Source organism: Rosa chinensis, chromosome 5 (genome assembly GCF_002994745.2).
Source record: "Rosa chinensis cultivar Old Blush chromosome 5, RchiOBHm-V2, whole genome shotgun sequence".
In the NCBI taxonomy this organism is placed as follows: Eukaryota; Viridiplantae; Streptophyta; class Magnoliopsida; order Rosales; family Rosaceae; genus Rosa; species Rosa chinensis.
Window position 1 is genome coordinate 30782224 of NC_037092.1, and position 26560 is coordinate 30808783.

General features: G+C 36.3%; 3 protein-coding genes and 1 pseudogene across 9 annotated transcripts; 1 reads left to right on the plus strand and 3 right to left on the minus strand.

Moving 5' to 3' along the window:
- Positions 1–8734: 8734 nt before the first annotated feature.
- LOC121049604 lies at positions 8735–18846 on the minus strand. Of its 7 annotated transcripts, XM_040507409.1 has the most exons (9): positions 18423–18846; positions 16674–16739; positions 16365–16461; positions 11671–11995; positions 11283–11545; positions 10927–11154; positions 10738–10836; positions 10526–10618; positions 8735–9415 (listed from the first exon to the last, which is right to left on the minus strand). In XM_040507409.1, exons 4-9 carry the CDS (start codon positions 11993–11995, stop codon positions 9035–9037), a joined length of 1389 nt encoding a protein of 462 aa, XP_040363343.1. In that variant the 5' UTR covers positions 16365–16461; positions 16674–16739; positions 18423–18846; the 3' UTR covers positions 8735–9034. The 7 variants fall into 7 exon arrangements, with proteins under 7 accessions (XP_040363343.1, XP_040363344.1, XP_040363345.1 ...); XM_040507410.1 differs by lacking the exons at positions 16365–16461; positions 16674–16739; positions 18423–18846 and adding an exon at positions 12154–12484; XM_040507411.1 differs by lacking the exons at positions 16365–16461; positions 16674–16739; positions 18423–18846 and adding an exon at positions 12346–12476 and having other exon boundaries at positions 10927–11070.
- On the minus strand, positions 14271–15915 carry LOC121049185. The gene is made up of 2 exons (XM_040505819.1): positions 14394–15915; positions 14271–14281 (listed from the first exon to the last, which is right to left on the minus strand). The coding sequence occupies exons 1-2, from the start codon at positions 15913–15915 to the stop codon at positions 14271–14273; spliced, it is 1533 nt and encodes a 510-aa protein (XP_040361753.1).
- Positions 18847–20166: 1320 nt separating the features above from the next.
- Positions 20167–23637, plus strand: LOC112167639 (G-type lectin S-receptor-like serine/threonine-protein kinase At4g27290). Its single transcript, XM_024304685.2, has 7 exons — positions 20167–21540; positions 21732–21845; positions 22072–22208; positions 22302–22509; positions 22639–22879; positions 22987–23137; positions 23222–23637. Exons 1-7 carry the CDS (start codon positions 20262–20264, stop codon positions 23516–23518), a joined length of 2427 nt encoding a protein of 808 aa, XP_024160453.1. The 5' UTR covers positions 20167–20261; the 3' UTR covers positions 23519–23637.
- A 369-nt stretch (positions 23638–24006) lies between these two features.
- Positions 24007–25351, minus strand: LOC112203623 (annotated as a pseudogene).
- Between the last annotated feature and the right edge of the window lie 1209 nt (positions 25352–26560).

Here is a 26560-nt window from a genome sequence, read left to right on the forward strand (position 1 = left end):
GCCTTAACGATCATCAATTTGGCTGAAAATTTGTAGAAGTGATCTACTCATATATACCTAAAAACTGAACAGTTACGATGTGAATATACGATAGAAAAGTGGTCAAAATATGGAAATCCGTTCCTTAAGCTAAGTTAAAGACCTCCTTAGCATAGAAGGCCTATATACTGGAGTTTTACCAAACAATCACAATCATTCTTATAAAGAATGGTGTGTTATGGTCTTAGAGGCCCGGTACAAAAAAATTAATTAAGGTACTCAAATAATGACAAAATAATTGGTTGGTTGTTAAATACTTAAATGTATTAGTGGTGACAAAAAAATCTTTAATCGATAAAATAGAACTTTTAGTGAGGAAGACTTAGTTGCGTCGCTATTAAATTTGGCGGGTTCAAAAAACTTTCTGCTAAAATTATTGCAGCGCTATTAATAATTTCGCCACTTCTTTATTCGATTATCGCTAAATGTATCAAAGGCGACGAAATCGTTCATCACTATAACTCCTCTTTTAGCAAGGAACATGTACTTTTGTAGCTGTAAAATTTAGCGGATTTGACATAAATTCCCACCAAAACTATAGCATCGAAATTATTATTTTCTTGCTAAATATATCAAAGGCGAGGAAATCATTCATCGCTAAAGGTTCTCTTTTAGCGAGGAAATCATTCATCGATAAAAGCCCTCTTTTAGCAAGGAAATCGTTCATCGTTAAAAGTTATCTATTGGCGAGAAAATCATACTTTTGTCCCTATATAATCTGGCTGTTTTGAGAAAACTTCCCACCAAAACTATAGTGACAAATTAATTATTTTCTCGCAAACTGCATCTTTTGGCGACCACATGTTTCCTCGTAGAACATTGACATTTAGCGAGAAACCTATAGTTTCGTCACTACTAGATTTGGCGGGTCTCACAAAATCTTCCGCCAAACCTATAATGAGGAAATCCGTATTTCCTCGCTAAATGTAACTTTGACAATGAAAAATTTCCTCGCTAATAATAGAACAATTGATGCTACTGAATTATGATTTTCTTTAATGAGAAACTTAAAAATTCCTCGTAGAAAATGACATCTAATGAGGAAATTATTTTTCTCGCAAAAAATTCAACACATTTAGCGAGAAAGTTAAATATTCCTCGTAGAACGTGACATTTTGAGATGAAAATAAATTTCTCGCTAAAAATATGGTCTCTGAAAAGCCTTTTTGTTGTAGTGGCCCATGCGCAGTCACTTTTGGTTGCGCGTGGGGGCGCGTACTAACTCTTCTGGCTTCCTAGTTTAGCTTATTGGATGGAGCTCGTCGTTACAAGCATGTGAATATAGTTTGGTAGCCATACGATAAACTTTGGAATCGATAGGAGTTTCCAAAGTTTCAGAAATTCAGGTTTCTATTCAAGAAAATCTGACTGTTAGATTATTGTAATTTTTCATTAGGATGTCAAAATAATTAACTTGGTGAAACCCTTGAAGTTTGGGTTGATTTTGATGTTATTTCGAAACTCCGACGAATTGGATTTTCGGGTGTCATTTTAGAAGCCATCATTCGATAACAAATCCCTATACTTGGCTGCTTAAGTCGTAGACAGTGAGTGGACATTTGCTTTTAAATTAAATTTTATTCAGTATAATTTTTTGGGTATTAAATTATCATATTGATTTTTATGATGATAATTGAGTATGAATAATTAATCAAGATTTAATAAATTATACTTTTGATAGCATGGTGATAATTTTCAAGTTTTGTTGAAGTATGATATTGATTTCCTTTCCAAAAGGTTTTATTATTTATTGAGTTATTGTATTATTGAGTTATTAGGATTTTTTTTTTTTTTCGGAAAGAGTGATGACTTAATCTCGTGAGTATGATATTCGAGTGTTGAGTATGGTTGAATTATTGAGATTTCATAAATTGTGTTTTAATGATTTATGAAGTTAATATTGAGTTCCTTTCTGGATATTATTATTAGCGGTGAGTTGTTTTGAGCTATGAGCATTTAAAGAATTTTCTGATACTTGAATTTTTAAAAATATTTTCCTTTCCAAAAGTTGTTATTAATATATTGAGGAATTTCGACCAATTGAGAATTTCTTTTCGGAAAGTGGATATTTAAGTATTGTTAATGAGATTGAATTATGAATCAAAGGAGACAAATTTTGTAGTTGTGCATTACCTAGTTGGCAGTACCCTCCAGGTAATAGTCTGGTTGGTAGTACCCTCCACTAGGGGTGGGCGCGGTGCAGGGCGGTGAGGGACTCCAGACAATATTTTTGTTGGCAGTATCCTCCTATAATATATATTCCGGTCGGCAATACCCTCTAGATGACATGAGATTGTTAGTCAGTAGTATCCTCTAACTATCTCCTCGTAGTATATTGGTCGACAGTACCATCAGATGAGTTATCTGGTCGATAATGCCCTCCAGATGGCATGAGATGGTTAGTCGGCATTACCTTCTAGCCATCGCCTCCTCATATTCCGGTTGGCAGTACTCTCCGATGTGTCACATGGTCGGCAGCATCCTCCAGGTGGCATGATATGGCTAGTTGGCAGTACCTTTTAGTCATCACTTATTTTATCATGTGAATAATTTAAATGAGATGCTGAGATTTCTGAAATGATTCTGAGATGCTCGTAATTTAAGCAAGTTGATTAACAGTATATTTTGAGATTTCAGTACCAGAAAATGATTAAAAGTATTTTCATGAGACCTTATTGCATGCTTTGTTTTTTATTTGATAGTAAATTTTGGGAAAGCATTAAATTTTTTATTCTATTTCTTTGAAATTATTTATTTCTCATCCACTCACTCTAATAGTTTTTCTAAATACTTTTTCTTGGGCCTGTCGATTTTACGTTGCCCAAATTGCAGATTAGTTGAGGTCAAGCATGCGTAGGAATCGAGGCATAGTGTCCACCATTTTCGACTTTATTGTAGGTTTATATGTATAAACTACTTGTATTTTCTTCCAGTTATTGGTCTAGTTTGCTCTGATCACTAGACTATTGAATTATGTTGTAAAGTTAAGCATTTGGAAATTGATTTTGGTTGTTGCGATCTTTCGGATAAAAATCTTGTTTACATGTTTTGGTAGTCCATTTTAGGGATAATTTTGCCAAATTCTTGGTAAAATTTCTCATAAGGTGGGTCTCGTAGGGCTATTTCAGGATGAAATTTAGGGCAGGTCTTGTCAATTAGCTTTACTTTACCTGAAAATGACTTCATTTCTTGCTTTCCAAATCTCTAACAGTGTAAGAATTCTGAGAAAACTATTGTTATCACAGGCTGTTTTAGAAACAAATCCTGGAATACATTCAAATAACCAATATTCCAATCTAAGGCCAAGTTAACATTGTCTATTCTCCAAACATTCTTAATAAAAGAACAAGCTCCAAATATGTGACATGCAGTTTCATTATTACAGTTATAAAGAGGACAAGAGTTATCATTTAGAACTCTAAATCTGGAGTGTCTTTCTCTTGTCTTAAGCCTTCCCTAAACGAAAGAGCCATTTGAAAATTTTAACATTTGGTGGGATGTTAAGTTTCCACATCTTCTTAGTAAGTTCAATCTAATCATGTTTGTTAAGATTACCATACTACAACTAAGTTGCAGATTTAATAGAAAAACTTGTCATTAAGGTAGGTCCCTAAACATATTCATCCTCCCAATCAGTAAGAGGAATAGGAATTCCAACTATTTGGTCCACAATACTTTGATCAAAGTAGTCAAGCAATTTTCCTGTGTTCCAAGTTTTATTTTGCAGAAAATCCTCCCCAGCAGTTAATTAACATCTACATCAGTAAGATGATCAAAAAAGGGGGAAGAGAAAACCCAATTGAAAGTCCAAAAATTGATAGTTTTACTTTTACGGTTATCGATTATCCACTTCATACCTTGCATAATAAGATCTCTAGACTCCAAAATTCACTTCCAAACAAGAGAATGAGATTTTTTCTTCTTAAGGAGAGAAGACAAATTTTTCAGATACTTCTTTTTCATAATTTGAACCCACCAATTATTTTAATCATATATAAGAAGCAATCCCTGAACTATGGTTACACAATGAAAATAACTAAATAGTTCACTCTTGATGGTTGTTTGACTATCTACATTGAATTTGACTTATTACCTATCACTCACACTCTGAAACAAAACATTTTAATTTGGTGGTGTATTTTGTGACGTGTAATTGACAAATATTGACACAACTTAAAACGCATATTGAACACGTGAGACAGTGTCCACTATTTTTGACTTTACACTTTTAAGAATATACATTGACACACATGTAGCCATAACCAAAATTTTGCTACTTCTCTTTGGCTATCTTCAAATTTTACAAAACAAAATCAAGGTTTATTTTAAATTGTTTTGAGGGTATAATTGCAACATTTACTTCTCATTGTAAGCTATAAGAAGTAAATGCCATGTTTAGTGTTTTTATTTTATTTTTAATGTTAACAATTGAGAGCATTTTATCTCGCAGACCTAGCTGACACAGGCTAGTTTGTTCACGGCAACCACAGTTTCAACTACTACCAGCACGTCTTTGCCTTCTGTGTATCAGACCCATCTACAATTTTTCCATACGATTAATGTCAAACCATTTTAGTGATGTGAGTGCCAAATCAGGGCATTTAGAGTTGTTGTACTCCTATTGACAACAATTTGACTCAAGGATCTAAGATTGGGGTTTATCGGTGCCCTATTCTGTAGCCATGGTTCACCATGCTCTGATGGGTGTTAAGCTTGCTACATTTGGTCGAAAACCACTTAGAACTGAGTTTCGATTAATGATGACTACTGGTGTAGCCCAACAAAAGAGTATGTGGAGAAATCATGCTTTGTACCTAACCCTTCCGACGTGGGTTATTCTCTACGCCCTTCATCGGACTTCAGGGTGGAAGACAAATCGAGAATGGCTAGTGGTGCAAGTTGTTCGAGGAGCTTTTTACACTATCATGGTGTATGTACGGAATTTGAGGTGGAGGACAAATCAGGGACGACTTGATCATTCAATTACTATAATAGAGTACTAGCTCGAAGCGAATGTCAATTGATTATATATATACACACACACACGGAGCCGTTCGAGAGCGAACGTCCGCAACCTAGAAACAGTGCGGACGTTGCTGCTCTGGTCTCTATCGAGCGGCGACGGCGCGGCGCGGCTTGCCTGACAGAGGCCAGGGGTCATGCGGAAGGGTCCGTGGTAGGGTGGAGTCGCCGGCGACGGATTTTGCAATGCTGCATAGAACTTGCAGTTGCAGGTGAGGTGGCTGCCCAGAAACCGGCAAGCCCGACCTCCTCCGACCTCGAACGGTGCCCAGAATTGTCCGAGACGCCTCTGGCCTCCCTCCTGCAAGCGCCGCTCCACCATCGCCGCCTGCTGCGTCGACGTCCGCACTTTAGCGATAGTGCTGACATCCGCCCTTGATTGGGCCTATATATATATATATATATATATATATATATATATATATGTTGGTTCACAAAAATTTGGGAGGAAGATTACCCAACAAAAATCTCCCTCCTTCAATCTTCGAGAAGCTCTAGAAGCATCCATCTTGTAATCGATTATGGGGAGAAAGGACCTGCAAAACAAGAAAACACTCCAACGCCTAAGTAAATATCAATTCGAGAATAATAAAAAAAAATTGGATTGATACTTGTTACTATTGTTCGTTCCTCCTCCAAATTCCTCCATAAGCTTCAGGATTTATAGTCATTGATCCCTTGATCCTAACTTCATGGTTCTTGGCCCTTACTCCATGTTGTCGTGGGCGGAGTAGTGTTTGCCCGTTCTCCACTACCTGATAATCTTTTACTCTATTTCACTCTATTTCACTCTAGTAAGTTGTTAGTCATTTTTGGGCTTTGATAAGTGGACTTTGTTTAGTGGGTGGGAGCCCAAAGCCAAAATTTTACACCCCCCACAATATATATATATATATATATATATATATATATATGAATAACTAATTATGTACATATATGTATTTGTTTTCAGCCGTCAGATTTACTTGTCCCTCACTGTCCTTTAAAAATTGTCATTTAGGTGAGTTGAACACACACACACAGTCCTTCTATGCTAAGGAGGTCCTTAATTTAGCTTAAGGTACAAATTTCCATATTTTGACCACTTTTTGATCATATATTCACATCTTAACAATTCAGTTTATAAGTATATATGAGTAGATCATCTCTGCAAATTTTCAGTCAAATTGATGATTGTTAAGGCATCTAAAACTGCAATTTATACGAACGAACCGAATCTGTCCAACTTGGATTGTTCGTATAAATTGCAGTTTTGGATGCTTTAATGATCATCAATTTGGTTGAAATTTGCAGAAGTGATCTATACATTATGACCTAAAAGCTGAACGGTTAAGATGTGAATATGTGATTGAAAAATGATCAAAATATGAAAATCCGTTCCTTAAGTTAAGTTAAGGACCTCCTAGTTAGGAATAGAAGGCCTATATATATAAGGAGATCATCTCTTGATCCTCCATATATATATATATATATATATATATATATATATATCTTACTTTAAGAATTTGATGATTTTTAATATTTTACACTAGTGTGTGTGTGTGTGTGTGTGTGGAGGATCAAGAGATGAACTCCTTACTTTAAGAATTTGATGTTTTTTACTATTTTACACTAGTATATGACCTAATTCAATAATTTCAACGGTTAATCCTTTAAATTCTTATGCAAAAATAGTGTTTACAAAAAATCAACCAAATCCATAATCATTCGGTCATTCAAAATTGTGTAAACAAATATACACCGTTAGAATAAATTAAAGTGATATGCTAATCAAATGTCAAACATTTTTCAATTTGGCTAATTTTTTATATGATTCATATGTGTATAGGTAACTAGAAAATAAGTGGTTTAGATTATTTAAGTACAGGCTAGAAACAAAAACACCCTCACTTTTCAAGTTTAAGGAGGTCATCTCTTGATCCTCCCTCTATATATATACAGGGCCCTTCTAGGGATATCTTATTAGACCCATTTTTTGATCACATATCCACATCTCTACCGTTCAGTCTTTAGGTCTATATGAGTAGATCACCTCTGCAAATTTTCAGCCAAATTGGTAACCATGAAGGCATTCAAATATGCAATTTAAAATTATTAATATGAATGGTTCAGGTTCAAAACCAGCTTAGCCCTGTGTGAGAAAAATTTCTCTTATTTGCTTACATTCGGCAATTTAAATCAATGACTTAACAATTTGAAAGTTTAATCAACCTTTAAAGATCATTTCTGCAAAAAATTCAATGTAAACCAAAATCTTTTACTTATTTGATTGCATCAAACAAATTTTTTGAATCAAAGAAATAACTTTCATATCATAGTGCCCTTAACTGGGCGTATTACAATCAAAAGTGCATCCTGGAGCACTGTCAAACCAGACCAAATTAGGCCAGTCTTCATAAGCTATATTGGCTAGTATGTGAGCCACTTTATTACATGATCTAGGGGCATAAGAAATTGATACAGTTGGCATAGTACTTAACCATAATTTGATGTCATTTTTTCAGCCCTCCCTCAACCATTAAAGTATGATTTGAATTCCGGATATCCATTGTAGCCTCTAAGCAGTCAGTTTTCAAGACTACATTGTGAATCTGCAAATGTTGCAGTAGCTTTAGACCCTCCCTTAGTGCCAGCAATTCAACTTGCTTTGCTGTTGCTGCATACGAGATTTGTAGTGCAAAAGCTGTCTTAAAACGCCCAGCATCATCTCGGAGGACTCCTCCCAAGCCCCCAATTGTCTTATTAGGTAAGAAACTTCCATCCACATTGAGTTTCCACATACCTTGTGGTGCAGGGCTCCGTGTTTGTTTTTGTCGGGCCTGTTTTGACATCGGATCGATTCGCCTAGCACTCTTGAATTCTTCTAGCCAAGTCATCGAGCTCAAGAGAATGTCATTTGCAGTTTGACAAGAGTCATTCCACAACATATTGTTTCTGTTCTTCCAGAGCGCCCACATCACCATAAGAAGACATTCAAATTGCTCCTGTTGAAGGTGTAATGCATGATCAAGCATCCATTCCTTAAAATTGATAGATGGAAGCAAACTCCTGATTGCATCAAACAAATGAACAGATTTGCTGAAAGTTTATAATATCACTACAAGAAAAATGGCCTTTTGCAAGGAATTTTTTCCTTGTAAAAAACCGAAAATTCGTTGCATTAACCCAAATGCAAGGAATATTCCTTGCATTTGAGTCCTTGCAAAGAGGCCCTTGCAAAAGAGCAAATACAACAACTTGAAAATTCCTTGCATTTGGAAAATCATTTGCAAGGAATTTGTCCTTGCATTTTACAATTTGGGGTCCACATTACTGACCATATGTAAGGATAATTCCTTGCATATCAGTCCTTGCATTAAACTATATACAAGGAATTTTCACTATTTTCCCAAATGCAAGGACTAATATACAAGGAAATTTCCTTACATTTTTGTAAAGTATGAGTGTGCAAATATCAAATGCAAGGAAATTTCTTTGCATGTTGGTCTTTGCATTTGCTTTTGCGTATGCTATTGCAAGGAATTTGAGAACTTCCATTCCTTGAATAATTATTGTTTTTTTCTTCTAATTAAATATAAATTGATTTTCCAGCAAATAAAAAAAATACACTGAATATAAAAGAAATTCTTCATATTTCACATTAAATAACTGCTTCATATATAATCAACTTGTTCATTTGTACATCAAAAGTTAGAAGCTACTCAGCCTACATTAGCTGCACTAATCTAATTAGATGTCCTATATGTGTTGAGACTTTGAGCTGAGTGAGGCACAAGGTCAAAACTCAAGAAAATCCACCAAAGTTCTAATATACTAGTTATGTGTCAGCTTGCATTACTCAAAAGGGACACATTGGATTTGCTTGAGTATTGCTAGACAGTACCATAATCAAGGTAAAAAGCTATAACTGCACAAAAAGGGACATCAGACCAAAAGTCTAGCAAATGCTCACCCAAACTACTCAAGCAAAGTCTTAGAAGTTGGTGCTAGGATGGGGGAAGTCATCCTCACTCATCTGCCCAGGAGATTGCCGCAATAAACATTCCACTTGAGCCTTCAATAGTCCATTTTGTTCCTTCATACTGAGCATGTTAAAGGTAAGTTGGTCGATAAGATCACGCAGTTCAGCTACCTCAGAATTGTTGCCACCCCATGCAGATACTCTACGTATGTTAGAACGTATGTGAGGGATGTTACCAATGCCATGGATCATCCTACCCTTCCTCCCAAGCTCCTTAGCCATTATTGGGTACTCAGCTTCCAAAGTCAGTTTGATAGAATCATGTGCAGTACCCTCGGGTGCCTTTTGGTACAACTTCTGTAAAAGGGCATTCCTCTCAGCCTCCATCTTCTCCTACACAAACAGAATTAACTAGGTAATGCCTCCCGGTTTGTTCACTTGCTAAACTTTATACATTTGTTGTACAAATATTTACATAACCAGCAGTGATTTGCAAGCACTGACTTCATTAAAGACTTGCAATAGGAGAAATACACAAAGCAATAGCACACAATTTGCAAGCCCAATTGCATACATTAAATCAAGCACAACATCTATTTCAAAGAAAAGTTCCAGATTTACCAACTATACCTCAAAAGATTAAACTGAGCAGTAGCAAGTTTGAGACTCTGAGCAGGAAATGTATTTCTATTTCTTTTCTTACAAAGTTAACAAAGAAAGAGAGAGTTTGCAATAGAATATATGCAATTGGTGTAAACAGCCACAAACTATCTCCCTACTTCAAATAACCATACAGAACATCGTCACATTAGTACATTAAATGATTCATTCTGTTTCTTTCCCTCTTGATAATTTAGCAAGCAATTAAACATTCTTTCCATAGATGATAATATCATGGTGTCATGTAGAGTCAAAAAGCAATCAATTGCCCTGTAACATGAAAATACATAATGATTAAGCATAGGAACCACATGTTTACAGCTTCAGAGTTTTACTTCTGGAGATTGTGAGTAGCAAAAAGAACAATGTCTTTGCTTCATCAATATCTCTCAGCCTTATTGAGCACCTAAGTTATGAAGGAATCAAAATCCAAATCAAACAAACCCATTTATATCAGTAGCAAAAAGAACAATCTTTCAAAATCCAAATCAAACAAACGCATATATACAAATCCAAATCCTACTGATCTAACACTCCAATTGAAGAAATTGAAATGAATAAATTTCATATTGATGTAACGAACCCCAGTTGTAGATATCCAAATCAAGCACAGCAATAATTGATGCAACAATCCTAACACAATACAGCCATTAAATGATAATATACCCGCAGTCAAGGCGAATACAAAGTCTCAAACTCGGGAAATCGATTAGAGTCACAAACAGCGATCTAGTAAGAGATTAATGAGCTTAATTTAAAGGCCAAAAGGAGTGGAGGGCTGAGATCATCACCAACACAATCTTAATGCAGTATACACAACCTAAATTGGGTTAAGTGACTTAAATATTTGTTCTTGGCAGCCTCATTGATCCATTCATGATTATTATCCTTGTGTTTCTCTCCCCAATTCTGTATGAGTGACAACTCCTTCCCACCCTCCATTAAACAAATACACACACACACACACACATATATATATATATATATATATATTAATAATCAGTTAACTGAACATTTAAGAGTGGCTTTTGAACTTGAAACTAATTCATGTTTACCTTAGAGGCCACCAAAGCATGTTGCACGTATGGCCGTGCACCAGCTCTGTGAGTATGTTGTTGCATATACCTGTTAGCAGAATTCTTTTCCGCAATCTCCTTTATTATGCAAATAATTACCAATCAAATCTATAAAAGTTCAGTTAGAATAATTGAATAATAAAACCAAAGAAATTAATGAATCCATACAATGCAAGACTGGTTGGTGTATATGTTGTCACAAAGCCAGTGCCAATGTGAGACAGGTCTCCCATTCCATAAATCTGCACTAGGCAAGTTTGCTCTTCCTAGCTCAGGTGAGCCAAATGCTTTCCATTCCTTCTTTAGTCTAGTCTTGAATTGGGAGTAGGCAGTAGACATTTTGGAATCCACATATGCAACAACAGCTGGATCAGTTAAGTCCACCGTAAAGAACACCTGATTAAGAATTGTTAGGTACATAAAATTTACATTTACTTAGGTACACATATACTTATTAGAATTGTTAGTAAATAATTATTTATTTAAAACAAAGAATAAATCCACCTCATTTAGGATAAACTCACCCGCAATTCCTCTCTTAGCAACCTCTTATCATCTTCTTCATCAATATCAGACCAGCCATATTTGCATACTGGTGCCCCACCCCGAATAGTAATTCCTATCTCAGAAGTAAACATTTTAGAAATTGTGTCATCAGAAGGGACATGAATGGTCGGATGAAAGTCAACACGCAGAGGTCCACCATTAGCCTTTATAAGCTCCTGAAGAGCTTTACCACAGGATTTACCACGCTTCCTTTTCATTCCAATGCCCACAAAAGGGATTTCTGCAAACAAAAGCCAATTATATATATTTACCTATCCTATATGCCTAACTTAATTTTCTTTGGGAAAAAAAAAAAAGAAAAATAGGAAGAAATAGAAAAATCCAAGACAAATACGATCGATTTACCTTGTTGGGTAGGCAGTTGATGAATTGATGGAGCCACGTTAGCTGGTAGTGGCACGTTGGTTTGTGGTGGCAAATTAGCTCTTGGTGGCGTGTTAGCTCTTGCTCGTACTTGACTGACATGAGCATGTACAGTAGTTGTTGCTGGCACATTTTCACGCACAGTAGGGGGAGCAAATGCAGTATCTGCCATAGTTGGCGTTGCTGGCACATTCTCACGCACAGTAGGTCTAGCTGACACATTATTAGCCATAGTTGTTGTAGCTGGCTGTTGAGGTGGAGGCACTTTTTGAACCTTCCTTATCCGCTTCCCTCTCCCTTGAGCCATCTGCAATACCAATATGTCAATTACCTTTAGCTCAATTACAAATAAAACAGTTTCCTTAGCCTAAAGAAAAATAAGTACAAGCAGTGCACTAATCATACATAGAATACATTATAAAAAAATAACAAGTATATTTCATTGAACTTCAACTGAGATATTACCTAGACTAATTGACCACTACCATTATTCTAAATCACTATCTGCCTCACTACCAACTATATCTTCATTTTCATTTGATGATAGTTCATCATCCTCCATAACGTCAGCATCATCATTTATGAAATCATTGTCATTCTCTGTGTCAATTAGCAATGACCTATTGGAATCATCTAAGATTATAGTTTCAGGCTCACCATCATCTCTAACTAACGATGTTTCAATTTCATCATCCTCCATCTGGACTTCCCATTCCATGTTAGTGTCACTATCATCATCAGTATTCTCATCACCATTGTTGTCAATGTTATTGTCATCTTCATTATCTTCTTTCTCTGGCACATCCCACACATGTCTAGGTTGAATCCTTTGAACAACTTTCCATGGATGACCCAACTTTGGGTCATCGAGATAAAAGACTTGATCTGCTTCAATTGCTAGCACATATGGATCGTTCTTGTACCATCGACTATTTATATTAACTGACAAGAGATGATAATCTTTCTTCACTCTATTGTTCTTGTTCCCTGTATTATACCACTCACAATTGAAAAGAATAACCTTAAAGCCTAATTGAAATTGGACTTTAACAACACTGAGCAACTTGCCATTGTAAGTACAGGCTTCTCCTTCATGTGACCCCATTGTCATAACTCCACTATTTTGGGTTGTCTTAGTCTGATCAATCTGTTTGATTCGCCATCGAACACCATTCACAATACATCCAGTATGTTGGACACATCGGCGAGTTGGACCTTGTGCCAATGCATACAACTCTTCATTCACCAATGCAGATTTCTGATCATACAATACTTTGACACGACCCTTAAACCAACTTGGAAAACTTGTCCTATGCCTTTCTTCCAATTGGTTGAGACTCTCCCTTTTCAACAGTACTTTATGCTCACTACATGACCCAAAAGAAATAATTATAATTATGTGATCAATGCAATGAAAAAGGTCAGGAACTTTGGCATCTTCTTTAATTAAAGTTCTATTGGATATAAAGTTCATATATATTTTAAAAATCTGCATATTTAAATACAAACTAATTGAAATGCCACAGATCCTAACCCTTAAATAAATGAAAGAAGCAAAAAATTAAACAACTAAAAAGCGGTCACTTACTCTCTAAATGATTCAATCTCAACGCAATTGTCTAAGATATACCAATAAATTACTTCCATTTGCTCCTTTGAATACTCTACCAGTGTACTACCACCAGTGAGATGCACTTTCTGAGCAAATACTGAAATCTTTGCTTTGGATTCAACCCCCTCATTATTCCGTTCTGGACGATTATGGGATGACTCAATGTCACGTAAGTACATTGAACAAAAGGTCAATGCCTCATACGAAATGTATGCCTCTGCAATAGAACCCTCTGGATGAGCTTTATTACGTACATACTTCTTGTATGTTCCCAATAATCTGGGAATAAGACAAATACAAAACAGTTGGTTTATTCTATATAATGAAAGATCCATCATAATCTAAAAGTAAATAAATGTGTGTTACCTTTCTATCGGATACATCCACCGATATCCTACAGGGCCAGCAAGTTTGGCTTCACCGGGTAAGTGGACTGCCAAGTGCACCATGATATCAAAGAACGCTGGTGGGAAGATTCTTTCCAATTTACATAGAATAATGACAATTTCTGCTTCTAACCTATCCAGATCAGCAGTACATAGAGTCTTTGCACATATCTTTTCGAAGAATTGTGATAACTCCACAAGTGGAGTACAAATTGATTTTTTTAAGTGTTTTCTAATTCCCACAGGAAGAAGTCGTTGGATTAGTACATGGCAGTCATGGCTTTTCAAACCCGATAACTTCCCCTCATCAACTTTCACACAACGGGATATATTAGATGCATACCCATCTGGAAATCTGCAAAATTTAATGAACTCAAGAAAAAATCTGCATTGTGATGGAGTAAATACATACTCAGCTAGGGGCTTATCAACCTTGTTCCCCTTGAGCTTCAAATGCAAATCTTCCTTGATATTCATATTTTTCAAATCTACCCTTGCCTTGACTGTGTCCTTTGATTTTCCCTCTATATTCAACAATGTTCCAATGATGTTATCACATATATTCTTTTCAATATGCATAACATCTAGATTATTCCTGATTTTCAAAGTAGACCAGTAATCTAACTCAAAAAATATACTTTTTTTTGACCAATTTAATTCTTCTGTGGTCCTCTTTCTTTTCCTATCCAAATTGCTCTCATGCTTACCAGGTTTGCTTGGTCTAAGGCATCTAAGTTGTTTCAGTATATCCTTACCAGAGAGCTTTACAGGGGGCTTTCTCATCTCTCGTTTACCAGTGAAGGTCTTTTTACTGGTATCTTTGCGCCAAGAATGATGCATGGGTAAGAAGCGACGATGCACACCATAACCAATCTTGTTTTTCAATCGATGGCTTGCTGTATCTTTATTACATACAGGGCATGCCAAATATCCTTTCGTGCTCCAACCGGATAGATTAGCGTATGTTGGAAAATCATTAATCGTCCACATTACCGCTGCACGCATGTTAAAATCAGACTCAGCCATCTTATCATATGTTTTAGCACCATGATCCCACAACTCCTTAAGTTCATCAATTAAAGGGCGTAGATATACATCAATGTCCCTTCCTGGTGAAATTGGTCCAGGAATTAATAACGTAAGCATAGAGAATGCTTTCTTCATACACATCCAAGGGGGTAGATTATATGGAACCACCACCACAGGCCACATGCTATAAGACAAACTCATGTTACCAAAAGGATTGAAACCATCGGTAGCGAGGCCTAGTCTGACATTTCGTGGGTCTTGAGCAAAATCTGGATAAGATATATCAAAATCCTTCCATGCAGACCCATCTGCAGGATGCCTCATCTTTCCTTCCTCATCTACCCGTTTGTCCTTGTGCCACCTCATATCACCCGCTGTGTGTCTAGACTTAAACAACCTTTGCAATCTTGGAGTCAAGGGAAAATATCGCAAAATTTTTTTAGGAATCTTCTTTTTTTGTGGAGAGTCACTATTTTTGTACCGTGGTTCATTACACACAGGACACTTATCCTTCCCTTCATGCTCCTTATAAAATAAGACACAATCATACTTACACGCATGAATATTTTCATATCCTAACCCCAAATCTTTCAACATCTTCTTGCATGCGTAATAAGATTCGGGAATGTTATTGGGTTTTGGACACATTTTTCTCATGATTTGTAAGTTCCTCTCAACTGATTTGTTAGTCCACAAATTATCCACTTTACAACTAAGCAACTCCACGACAAAAGTCAAAACAGTATATTCAGTGCAACCAGGGAACAATTCCCTTTGTGCTTCAACTAATAACTTATCATAGTTATCACCATCTACCCTTTGAACCTTATCAATATCATCGCCCTCTAGAGTGTCTTCACCCCCTTCAATAGGCTGATCAATAGAGTCATGCCTATCAAGCATATCATCCATCATATCAAATATGTCATTGTTGGGTTCAGTGGCTGGCTCCTGAACTGGAGAAGGCATACTCTCACTTCCTAACCTAAAGTACGTTTCAAATATTACCGACAACCCATGTTGCAGTAAATGGATGTGAACTACATCAATAGTTTTCAACTTTGAATAACCACAACTAGAGCAGGGACATACAGTCTCATTCTCCTCATTCACATTCTGTTTAGCAAATTCAATGAATGATTTGACCCCATTTTTGTACTCTTCACTACGTCGATCGCAGTGAATCCACTGCCTATTCATCTTAGAGTTCCTGTTATTTCGTGAAAAGTACACCTATTGATAAATGAACATATACCTATATTAGTATGTGTATGAAACATATGTGTTCATTTTGTTTTTTATTTTTATTTTTCATTCGTACTAAGAAGTATTGATTCAGTATTACTTGTTTACCATCATTATTATATTATATCCTAACTCTACAACTCTTCCAAAAATAATTCAAGTAACCAAGTACTTCAATATACACATATATCGTGCATGTGTATATATGTATATAATGGGCCACTAATCTTCAAAATTAAGTAATTGAAGGAAAGCAAGCAAAGTACTTAAAAATATATACCAAGTTCATAATGAACTAAAGACATGCTGAAACTTTTGAACTTGTATAAATATTGATAGACAAATAATTCATATCATGACATATTGAGATCGATACTTGAAAAAAGTAGGTAGTGAAATCAAACCTTTTCCTTAGTTTCTTTGAGGACTGCACAAGCTCAATTTAACAACTTCACACAAATCGTTTCAGGAGGATTCTAATGACCTTAATGTTTCCTTGTACTGAAATAATATGTGCAAGATCAAACAGTTAAATTTTGACACAATAAGTATAAGTGACACTATTAAAAAAAAAAAAAAACAGAGTAATAATCCTTTGGTCTTTCCTAGGAAGTGTCAGTCAACAATCTTTATCATAAACTAAGACATGTCGAAATTGGCTGAGATACATGTAATTAAAGTCAAAGCAATCAAAATTATCTTTATTGAAATACCTGAGCTCTACCCAAAGCAAATGAAGGAATTAGCACTTTTTCCCCACTAGCAGCACATGAATGAACCTGCATATGGATCAAACAACACAACCACCTTCAGAGAGAAATCAATATCTGAAACCAGACAAAGCTATAACCAAGAAGTTTTACTAGTGTAGAAAACTAATTAAATGAGAAAATGATTTTAGAGGAGTGTCAATATAACAGCTATTATAATTAAGATGCAAACTCGAAGGCTAGCTCTTCGGCGAGGAGCCGAAAGCAAGCATTAAACATGACCCGTTTTGGTCGCTATACCATGTCTAACCATACATGTGCATTTTTCTCCATTACTACTCACATCCTCTTTGATCCACGGGTCAATTATATCAATCATGCATCAATTTTCCTATTATGAGTAATAACTAAATAAGGACTCAAAGTGTGAAACAGAAACTCAATGCCCCCAACTCTATCTAATTAAATGTTTAAAGTAACCTCTTGCTTAAGGAACCCATCTGTAACATGCAAGGCAGTTTATAAATAAATTGAAGGTTGGTGTATGAAATCCATCAACTATGACCCAGAATGGTTCAATTATAAATTCTGGGAGCCAGGAAAGAATTCCATATATTTATAGTGGCAAAACTCCATCATAATTTTACAGTGATCATACTTCCAAAATATCATAAATTGATACTGATATACTGGTATTCATTATTGAAACACATAGCTCGATAAAAAAGTGCACAATTTGTCCAAGAGCAGAATGACGGTAAGCCAACCTCAACCTTTATTGTGTGTTTTTCTTTTATGGTCTATTCATTTCCTCAGTAATTACAACATCTATCATACTTTGGTCAAAATTATCAAATTTTGATTTGAGTACATACTAATTGGATTACTGATCATGCAGACAATAGAGATGAGAGTGCATATGGACCACTATTGCATGCATATCTTTAAAAGTTAAAATGGAAGAGGAAAACAAAAAACTGGGAGCAGGAGGTAATTGATGTCTAATATTGTACTTCTGGCATATTCTCATACATAACTTCAGTTAAAGGAATCAATCATATAAGCGTAAGTTGTAATTCTGTCATCCCTAAAGCTCAGTTGAAGAAATCGAACACATAGACAGAAGCTTTTTATGTCGAGTGGACAGAAGTTCATAGTATGAAGTTTATTTTGTCTTAGCTTGTTTCTTTCACCTAAATATCTTGAACAATTCATAAATCTCAGAATCCCCATGCCAAGAACACTTCTCATAAATGAAACCATTTTCGTCTTATAAAAAAAAAATGAAACCATTTTCATTCTGCAACTCCCTATTCTGGTAAAGCTAGCAGACCATGAAAGCCCAACACTTTACCTTAATCCTCCTTTCTTACTTTCCCTCTTTTTCTCACTTGGTTTTCACAGAGTTCTTTGTTATAGAGCTCTGAGTTTGCAAAAAGGTATGAACTATATCAAGATCTTTAGCAATTTTCATTCTTTAGATTGTCAAATGATCAATTTTGTATATTTGCAATTGAAAGCTAAATTAACATCGTCAGGCTAATGTTTAGCCAAACTAAAATCCTTTCTTGTTGCTTTTATACAAAGCAAATTCAAAACATTCTCATCACCACCAATCAACAGAGAATCATAAAAATCCCAAATTGACTTGTTAAAAGAGAACCCAGAGCACAAAAATAGAAAGCCCATACATCAATTCGCAAGAACATAATTATCAAAGATTAAATCTTCAAGTAGAGAGAGAACAAGAACCTGAATACAACTTTCACCATGTCAATGACATCAAGGACGAGAGAGATGAAGAAATGTCTTCTTCTAATGCCAAAGACGAATAGGAAAATTGATAGGAACAAGAAGCATCGGCGGTACTCGTAAGAGTTCGTCGTCAAATTCTGAGAGAATATCGAGAGCTTTCAGAATTGGTCTTTGGGATATGTGAGAGAAGCTTCCATATGTTTATTTTTCTATTTGATATCGGCAAAGCAAGTAAGGAATTGGGTTCCTTGTTTTTTATTACATACAAGGAATTTTCTCAAATCCTTGCCGTATTAATGTAAACAAAACAAAGAATTGTACAATTCCTTGTATTAAGTTTTTTTTCATTTTAGCGCCAACTCTCCCGCCCAGATTAATGCAAGGATTGTGAAACATTTACAAGGAATTGTTTGGTTCTAAAATATCTGGAGCCCAAATGCAAGGAAGTTTGCTATTCATTGTATATTCTCTTAAACAAATATAAGGAACTGTAATATTCTTTGCAAACTCTCACCAAATACAAGGAACTTTGGCTCTTTGCATATAAACCCCTTGCAAAAGCTCATATTTCTTGTAGTGTATCCTGATCAACCTTCCATTTGTTTGATGTAATGGATACATATTTGGTCAATAAATACTATGTCGGAATAAGTAACCCATAAAATATAGAAATGAAAGAATTCTTTCAAATTATTTGTCCGCAATAGCCTCTATAAAAAAATATATAAAAAAGAAATGAACGTTTATCATCATAATAAAAGGAGACATGGCCGTAACTTAGTCATGCGTGAAACTAAAATATCTATTAAAATATAAAAACGAACATATCTTTACCAAGGGTCCTTGACCCAGAAGAACAAAATTAGAAATAATGTTCCCATCAGTCTATAAAAAAAAATTAAATAAATAAAATTCTGCCAAACAGGCATGTAATTTTACCAATTTATCGTCATCATTTTCAAGAAATTACAATTCTGCCAAAATGCTAAGGGAGGCGTGCGTGTAGCAGAGCTGATTGGAGGGAGAGGGAGGGAGGATGCATGAGATAAGGCGGGGCAAAACAGTCAAAACAACTGTAAAAGGTCTAAAGAAGAAAGTTGGAGAGTAAAAAGGAAATAATTAAATATAAGTTACGAGGAACAAATGTGAGATGGCATATACCGCCAGCAAAAACATAAATCACGTTCGTCCTCTTCAAAAAACCTTACAAGCAGTTCGCCGAACCCAATTTGAATTCCCATGAACTCACTCAAAGCTAAAATCTTTTAAGCCGGAAACTCAAATTTCATTTCAGACCTTAGTTTAGCCAAAGCTGCTGGCATTTTTATACGGGGTATAGGCCCAACCGCTTGCTGTGAGACGCTTGTAATCTTTTCCTTACTCCGCCAAAACTAGTTCTGCTCTGCAATTATTGTATATGTTCAGCCCTTGAATCAGTCGACTCTCTCTGATTAGTTTTTTTTTTTTTTCTTTTTCTGTTTTTTTTTTTAGTATGTATATTGATGGTTTCGTACAAGAAATCACAAGAACTTGTCAAACACCAATAGTGATTTTCCACCAATAGTTTGACCATGGACTGACAATGAATATATTACTGCTGCTGGAGAAAGACGTCGTTATTTTTATTAGGAAGTAGTGCTCTCGTCTTTTGACGAAGTTACATTTTGGTATAGATTAAATGTTGCCGGCCTTTGACTAAGATGCATGCTTATAGGTCAATAGGCCTTGTCCTAACTTGCATATTTTCTTCTCGATCCTCAACCATATGTTTCCTTTCCATTTTGAATTTTAATGCAACCTGTAGAGTAAGTTGCTAGTGAACAAAACTTAAATTCAATGGGTGATCTTTGTTTTGTGGTGTTTAGTACTAGTTTGCTCTTTCTGTTGTTCACAGCTTCATTTGCAGTTGACAGCATCAGTCCCTCGCAGTCTATCAGTGATAATGGCAGTGCCTTGGTTTCAAGTGATGGAACATTTGAGTTGGGTTTCTTTAGTCCAGGTAACTCGAAACATCGTTACGTGGGAATTTGGTACAAAAACATCCCAGTTAGAACTGTTGTTTGGGTTGCAAATCGATGCAACCCGATTGATGACTCATCCGGTGTGTTGATGATAAATAGCACAGGATATCTTGTGCTGTTGGGTCAGAATAAGAGTGTTGTTTGGTGGACAAGTTTAGCGAAGTATACCCAGAGTGTAATGGTACAGCTATTAGATTCTGGAAACTTGGTAGTAAGAGATGTGACAGATGGAAAGTCATTGTGGCAAAGCTTTGATTATCCTTCTGATACATTGTTACCGGAAATGAAGATGGGACGGGACTTTAGGACAGGTCTTAAAAGGGAATTATCAGCATGGAAAAATTCAGAAGACCCATGTCCAGGAGAATTCACTTATGGGATTGAAATGGAGCCTCATGCAAACCCTGAGGCATATCTTCGGAAAAGTGGTGTGAAATTTTATCGTTCTGGCCCATGGAATGGCCTAAGATTCAGTGGGGCACCAGAACTAGGGCCTAATTCAATTTATAGTTTTGATTTTGTGTATAATGATGATGAAGTGTACTACATGTACAAACTTCAAAACAAGTCTGTAATTTCAATTGTGGTCTTAAATGGAACCAGGAGTACGCGCCCACGCCTTACATGGATTGAAGCAGAGCAAACTTGGAGGGCCGCAACAGTATCTAGAGATTTCTGTGATCAATATGGCCTCTGTGGAGCAAATGCAGAGTGTATCGTTAGTAACAATCCAGTATGTCAATGTCTACAAGGATTCACGCCCATGTCACCAGAGAAATGGAATTTGACAGACTGGTCACTTGGATGTACGCGCAAGAAACCCCAAAGCTGCCAGGAAAGTGATAAAGACGGGTTTGTCAAATTCACTGACTTGAAATTGCCAGATACTACACATTCTTGGGTGAACAAAAGTATGAACATCAAGGAATGCAGAGCCGAATGCTTGAACAACTGTTCCTGTATGGCTTATACAAGCTCGGACATTAGAGCAGGAGGTTCTGGCTGCGCCATTTGGTTTGGCGATCTATTAGATATCAGACAGTTTCCGGGTGCTGGCCAAGATCTATACATTCGAATGTTAGCTTCAGAGATAGGTAAATATGTAACTCTGTTACATGAACTGCTTCTTTTAATACTTTTATTTGAATTCAGTTATTCTTGTTAGTTTGTTTCAAGTATCCCATTTTTGTCTCTATATTTATGTATTTAAACTTGCTTTCTCAATTTTGTTTGGGCCTGCAATCTAATATTTTATCCACTGTACTGCATCATCAACCTTGAGAAGAAGATGATGGTAAAGTGAAGACAGGAATTGTAGTTGCTGTTGTGATAGCCGCAGTGTTTTCAGGAATGATCTTAATTGGCTACTACGTGTACCGAAACAGGACCAAATTAAAAGGTAAATTAAATTTGTAAAAAATTTGTCAAATGCTGTTTGATTGGATTTGGATGTGGTTAAAACTTAAAAAGGGATTGATCGTACTATCTGCCTAGAAGATGTTTTAGTCGGTTTACTTTTTTCTTGTACACTTCTTATAGAGGCTATAGCTTTTTTTATTTTTTATTTTTCTGGTCTGGTATAGGCTATAGCTAATAGCATATTAAGTTCATTTATACTATATCAGATACAGAAAAACGAGAAGGGGCACAGAAGGAGGACCTGGAGCTCCCTCTTTTCAACACAACCACAATAGCTACTGCTACAGATAACTTTTCAGATGATAAGAAGCTTGGAGAAGGTGGCTTTGGACCTGTTTACAGGGTAAACTTTCTACATGCTTCAGAAAACTGGCCAGAACAACTTCATTCTGAATTTCACAATATTTGAAATTTGAAATACTGTATAAACTTCCAGGGGACACTAGCAGATGGACAAGAATTTGCTGTGAAGAGGCTTTCAAGCAGTTCTAGCCAAGGATTTAATGAGTTTATGAATGAAATTATAATGATTGCCAAACTTCAGCACCGAAATCTTGTAAAGATTCTTGGTTGTTGTGTGCAAGAAGAGAAAATGCTCATGTACGAATACATGCCCAACGGAAGCCTGGACAACTTCATTTTTGGTATGGACTTTTGAAATATTATAAAAGTCTAGTGAAATTAGTTTTGTCCATAGTAGATGAACAGTTTCATATAGAGAATAGTTGGATTTGGATTAATATTATAATACTATTGGAATGATGGACTTGCAGATCAAACAAGGGCAGTACTGTTAGATTGGCCTAAACGTTTCCACATCATTTGTGGAATTGCTCGGGGTCTCCTCTATCTCCACCAAGATTCCAGGCTAAGGATTATACATAGAGATCTAAAAGCAAGTAATGTTCTACTTGATGATGAAATGAATCCTAAAATTTCAGACTTTGGCTTGGCTAGAATATTAACTGGAGGAGATCAGACTGGAGGAAATACTAAGAGAGTGGTCGGGACATAGTAAGTTTTCCTCTAAACATTTGTCATGATCTACATCTCTACTTTTAATAATCGACATCAATGGTTTTGTTTTTCTTACTAATCTGCGATGCTTCTACTTACTACAGTGGCTACATGGCACCTGAATATGCTGCTGATGGGGTATTTTCTGTGAAATCCGATGTCTTTAGCTTTGGTATATTGGTGCTGGAGATTATAAGTGGAAGGAGAAACAAGGGATTTTATCATCCAGACCACAGCCATAATCTTATTGGAAATGCAAGTATCAAGTAAAAAGTTCCGCCTCTTACTTGTTAAACCTTTATACATAGAAATTGACGAATGAGGTTTGAAATGATTCAGGCTTGGAGATTGTGGAATGAAGGAAGGCCTTTAGAATTGATTGATTCGTGGTTAAAGAGCCTTTGTAATCTATCAGAAGTGTTACGTTGCATCCAAGTTAGTCTTTTGTGCATTCAACATCATCCTGAGAATCGGCCAAGCATGGCGTCTGTGGTTATAATGTTGGGAAGCGATATTGCATTGGCTCAACCTAAACAACCTGGTTTCTTTCTGGAAAAGGAACATGAAGCAGGCCCTGATATAGGTAATGAATCATCAACCAATGAAATATCCATTTCGCTTTTGGAAGCTCGGTAAGGATCGATTTGTGTAGCTAGGTTCATGCTGCTTTGTTGAGGACATGTTCATATATTTAAAACAAGTAACTTTAAGATCTATACGCCAGAAATTATAGCTCAACTTGAGGTAACCTGATTCAGAACAAGAAACATTCACTTTGCAACTCATATTGATGTAACTGACTTAGAAAGTGAGTGAGTAGGTGAACATAACTAAATTAAATATACAATTCCACAACCAATACCAATCCGAATAGGTGAAATGTAGTCTTATCAACTCACTAAATTGATATCACCATGACTGCATTTCATGTCTAAGGGCAGTTCTCCTTCTTGCTTCCCCATATATTGTAATAGACTTGAGAGTAGCACAAATTGGGTCAAATAAAATTTAAAAAATAATAGACTTTATTCTCCTTTTTGAATTTTATTTGACTTTATTTGAGAGTAGCATAAAGTCTATTATTCTCCACTTTTTTTCAAAATCCAAAATGACATACTTGAGAATAAAATTAAAAAAATAACTTTATTTGACTCATTATTCTCTACTAATGTAAGTTGAGTACAACTGAGTAGGTACCTATTATTAAAAACAACAACAAAATAGGAAGTTCCATAATTTTTAGAGGTGGCACTAAAAATTAAAAAAGGAATACTGTACAAAGGAATGGATAGTATATACATAATTTTTTGTGGTGACACTATTTACTAGAGGAAAAGAGATGAAATAAGGGGGGTGAAATTTACACACCCAAATTTACAAACCACACACCCTTTTATTTTTTTTAATAATATTTCAACTCCCATCTTTTTTCACTTCCTAAAATACCCTCAAAGTCAGATTTGGTCTTCTCTCTCCCTCTTTTTTCTCCAAAACCACGACAACGCTCTTTCTTCTCCAAAAACAAGACCAAGATGGGTTCCTCTTTCTAGCTGCGAGGTTAAAGAACAGAGGCCCAGAGAGAGAGAGAGCAAATGAAGGCAATAATTTTGGACTTGCAAAGTCATACTTTAACAAGAGCAATATTGGCGGGAATGACAGAGAGCTCTCCACTCGCAAAGCCTATAACCAAAATCTGTGCTCCCAGTTCAATACCTTCATGGCTTCTTTAGTAAGCTTCCCTCCAACCAAATCATACAAAACATCAACACCTTTAAGCTTTCTGGTTTTCAAAAAGTCCTTCACACTTTGGATAATACTTTGACTGCTGGAGTCCACCACATGATCAATGACTTCAAATACTGCACCTTCTCAGCTCCCCTGCAAATTCATCACCCAAAACACAAACAATCTTCAAATCACTCCAATTCAAACCCAGACACAATCCCAATTTCCCACAAACAACAAAAGCAATGAAGCAATGAAATATGCACACACCTAGCTACTGCAATAACAACGGCTTCAACAACCTTTCCAATCTGCACCATCACAAGTCCACCACCTCCAGCTGCACCGAGCACCAACAATACCTACAAACAAACACGAAAATGAAAACTCCACATACAAAACACCAACACATCCACACATGAATTACATAAACCCAATCACAAATGTACTTACTTGACCAGAGCTGAAATTGGCCTGGTGAAGAAGAGCCACATGAGAGGTCCCAAATGCAACTGGTAGTGCACCAGCAGCCACCAGACCACACCCTTTCGCTCCAAACCTTCCAACACCAAAAATTTCCGCAATCAAATTCAACTCAATTGTAATTATCAATGTTGTGTATATGACAAAGAACTCACAGAAGTCACTGATCGACGACGATGAACTGAGAAAAGGACCCGAGGGCAGCGACGGAGCAAACAGCATCGCCGACTTTAAACTTGGAGACGGCGGCGTTGACGACATCGGAGTAATCGGAGTAGGAGATGAAAGGAAGATGGGGCTTCTCTTGGTACTTGCCAAGTATTTGAAGGTAATGGGCGTAGTTTAAGCTCGTAGCTTTCACTCTTATTCTCACCGATGTGGGAGTCTCCAGTTTAGGAATCGGATAACTCTTCTCAATCACTATTGCTTTCTCTTCCGAAATCGGAACCGTGGGATTGAGGGCGGAGTAGACGGCTTCGATTTGGGCGAAGAGAATGTTGTTGTAGCGAACCGGCGCTGGGTTCGATTTGTAGGCGAAGGGTAAGCGTTGATCAGGAATGGAGATCCAATTTTAGCGTGGAAATCGAGGATCGGATATAAGCAATTCTTCAGATCCCGGCGGAATGCTCTGGCCGACGGAGATTGAGGTGGACTCAATTTATGGGGTGTGTGTGAGAGAGAGAGAGAGAGAGGACCAAATCTGACTTTGAGAGTATTTTAGGAAGTGCAAAAATGGGAGTTGAAATATTATTAAAAAATTAAAGAGTTCATCGTTTGTAAATTTGGGTATGCAAATTTCACCCCCCATGAAATAATCCTCGATATGTTCACTAAATTTTCTACAGTCCCATGCCCTTTTTTTTTAGGCTAGTGGTGGAAGACCTCCTAAGGATAAGAGACATAGGGCTAAAGAGAGAGCCAAAAAAGGATCATTTGTGTATAATCCTGCATAATCTCGAATGTTATCAGTTCCGGTACGTAGACCAAATGATACAATGCAAGCAAAAGTTCCTAGATTCATGGAGATATAGAACAGCATATAAGTTATCGTTGTAGTAAAGGTCGTACTGCCAGAGGAATCATTACCGCAGGGCATAAAGGGGGAGGTCATAAGAGTTTATATCGTAAAATCGATTTTAGACGGAATGAAAAAATGAAAAAGACATGTATGGTAGAATCATAACTATAGAATACGACCCTAACCGAAATGCATACATTTGTCTCATACACTATGGGCTTAATGAAACTTAAGGTAGCAACTTGCTAAATTTTTAAAATAATAAATTAGCTAAAAGCCCAAATTAATAGTAACATGAAACCTAGAATTGCAAATTGGACAATGTGTCCGATTCATATTCATGTATCCAAGTAGAGGACTGTATGCTACTCTAAGTCGATTATAATATAATCTAGAGGAGTAAGGAGCCAAGAAGTTGCCTTATCAGTTATTGCCTCATATAACGAGCTTCA

Coding starts and splice junctions, on each gene's coding strand:
- LOC121049604 (XM_040507408.1), bottom strand. Junction 10,837..10,926: donor ACACCAACCAGTCTTGCATT/GTATGGATTCAT, acceptor TGCATAATAAAG/GAGATTGCGGAAAAGAATTC. Junction 10,619..10,737: donor ATGCTTTGGTGGCCTCTAAG/GTAAACATGAAT, acceptor TGTTTAATGGAG/GGTGGGAAGGAGTTGTCACT.
- LOC121049185 (XM_040505819.1), bottom strand. CDS start 15,915: ATGAATAGGCAGTGGATTCACTGCGATCGACGTAGTGAAGAGTACAAA.
- LOC112167639 (XM_024304685.2), top strand. CDS start 20,262: ATGGGTGATCTTTGTTTTGTGGTGTTTAGTACTAGTTTGCTCTTTCTG. Junction 21,846..22,071: donor AAACAGGACCAAATTAAAAG/GTAAATTAAATT, acceptor ATACTATATCAG/ATACAGAAAAACGAGAAGGG. Junction 22,880..22,986: donor AAGAGAGTGGTCGGGACATA/GTAAGTTTTCCT, acceptor TACTTACTACAG/TGGCTACATGGCACCTGAAT.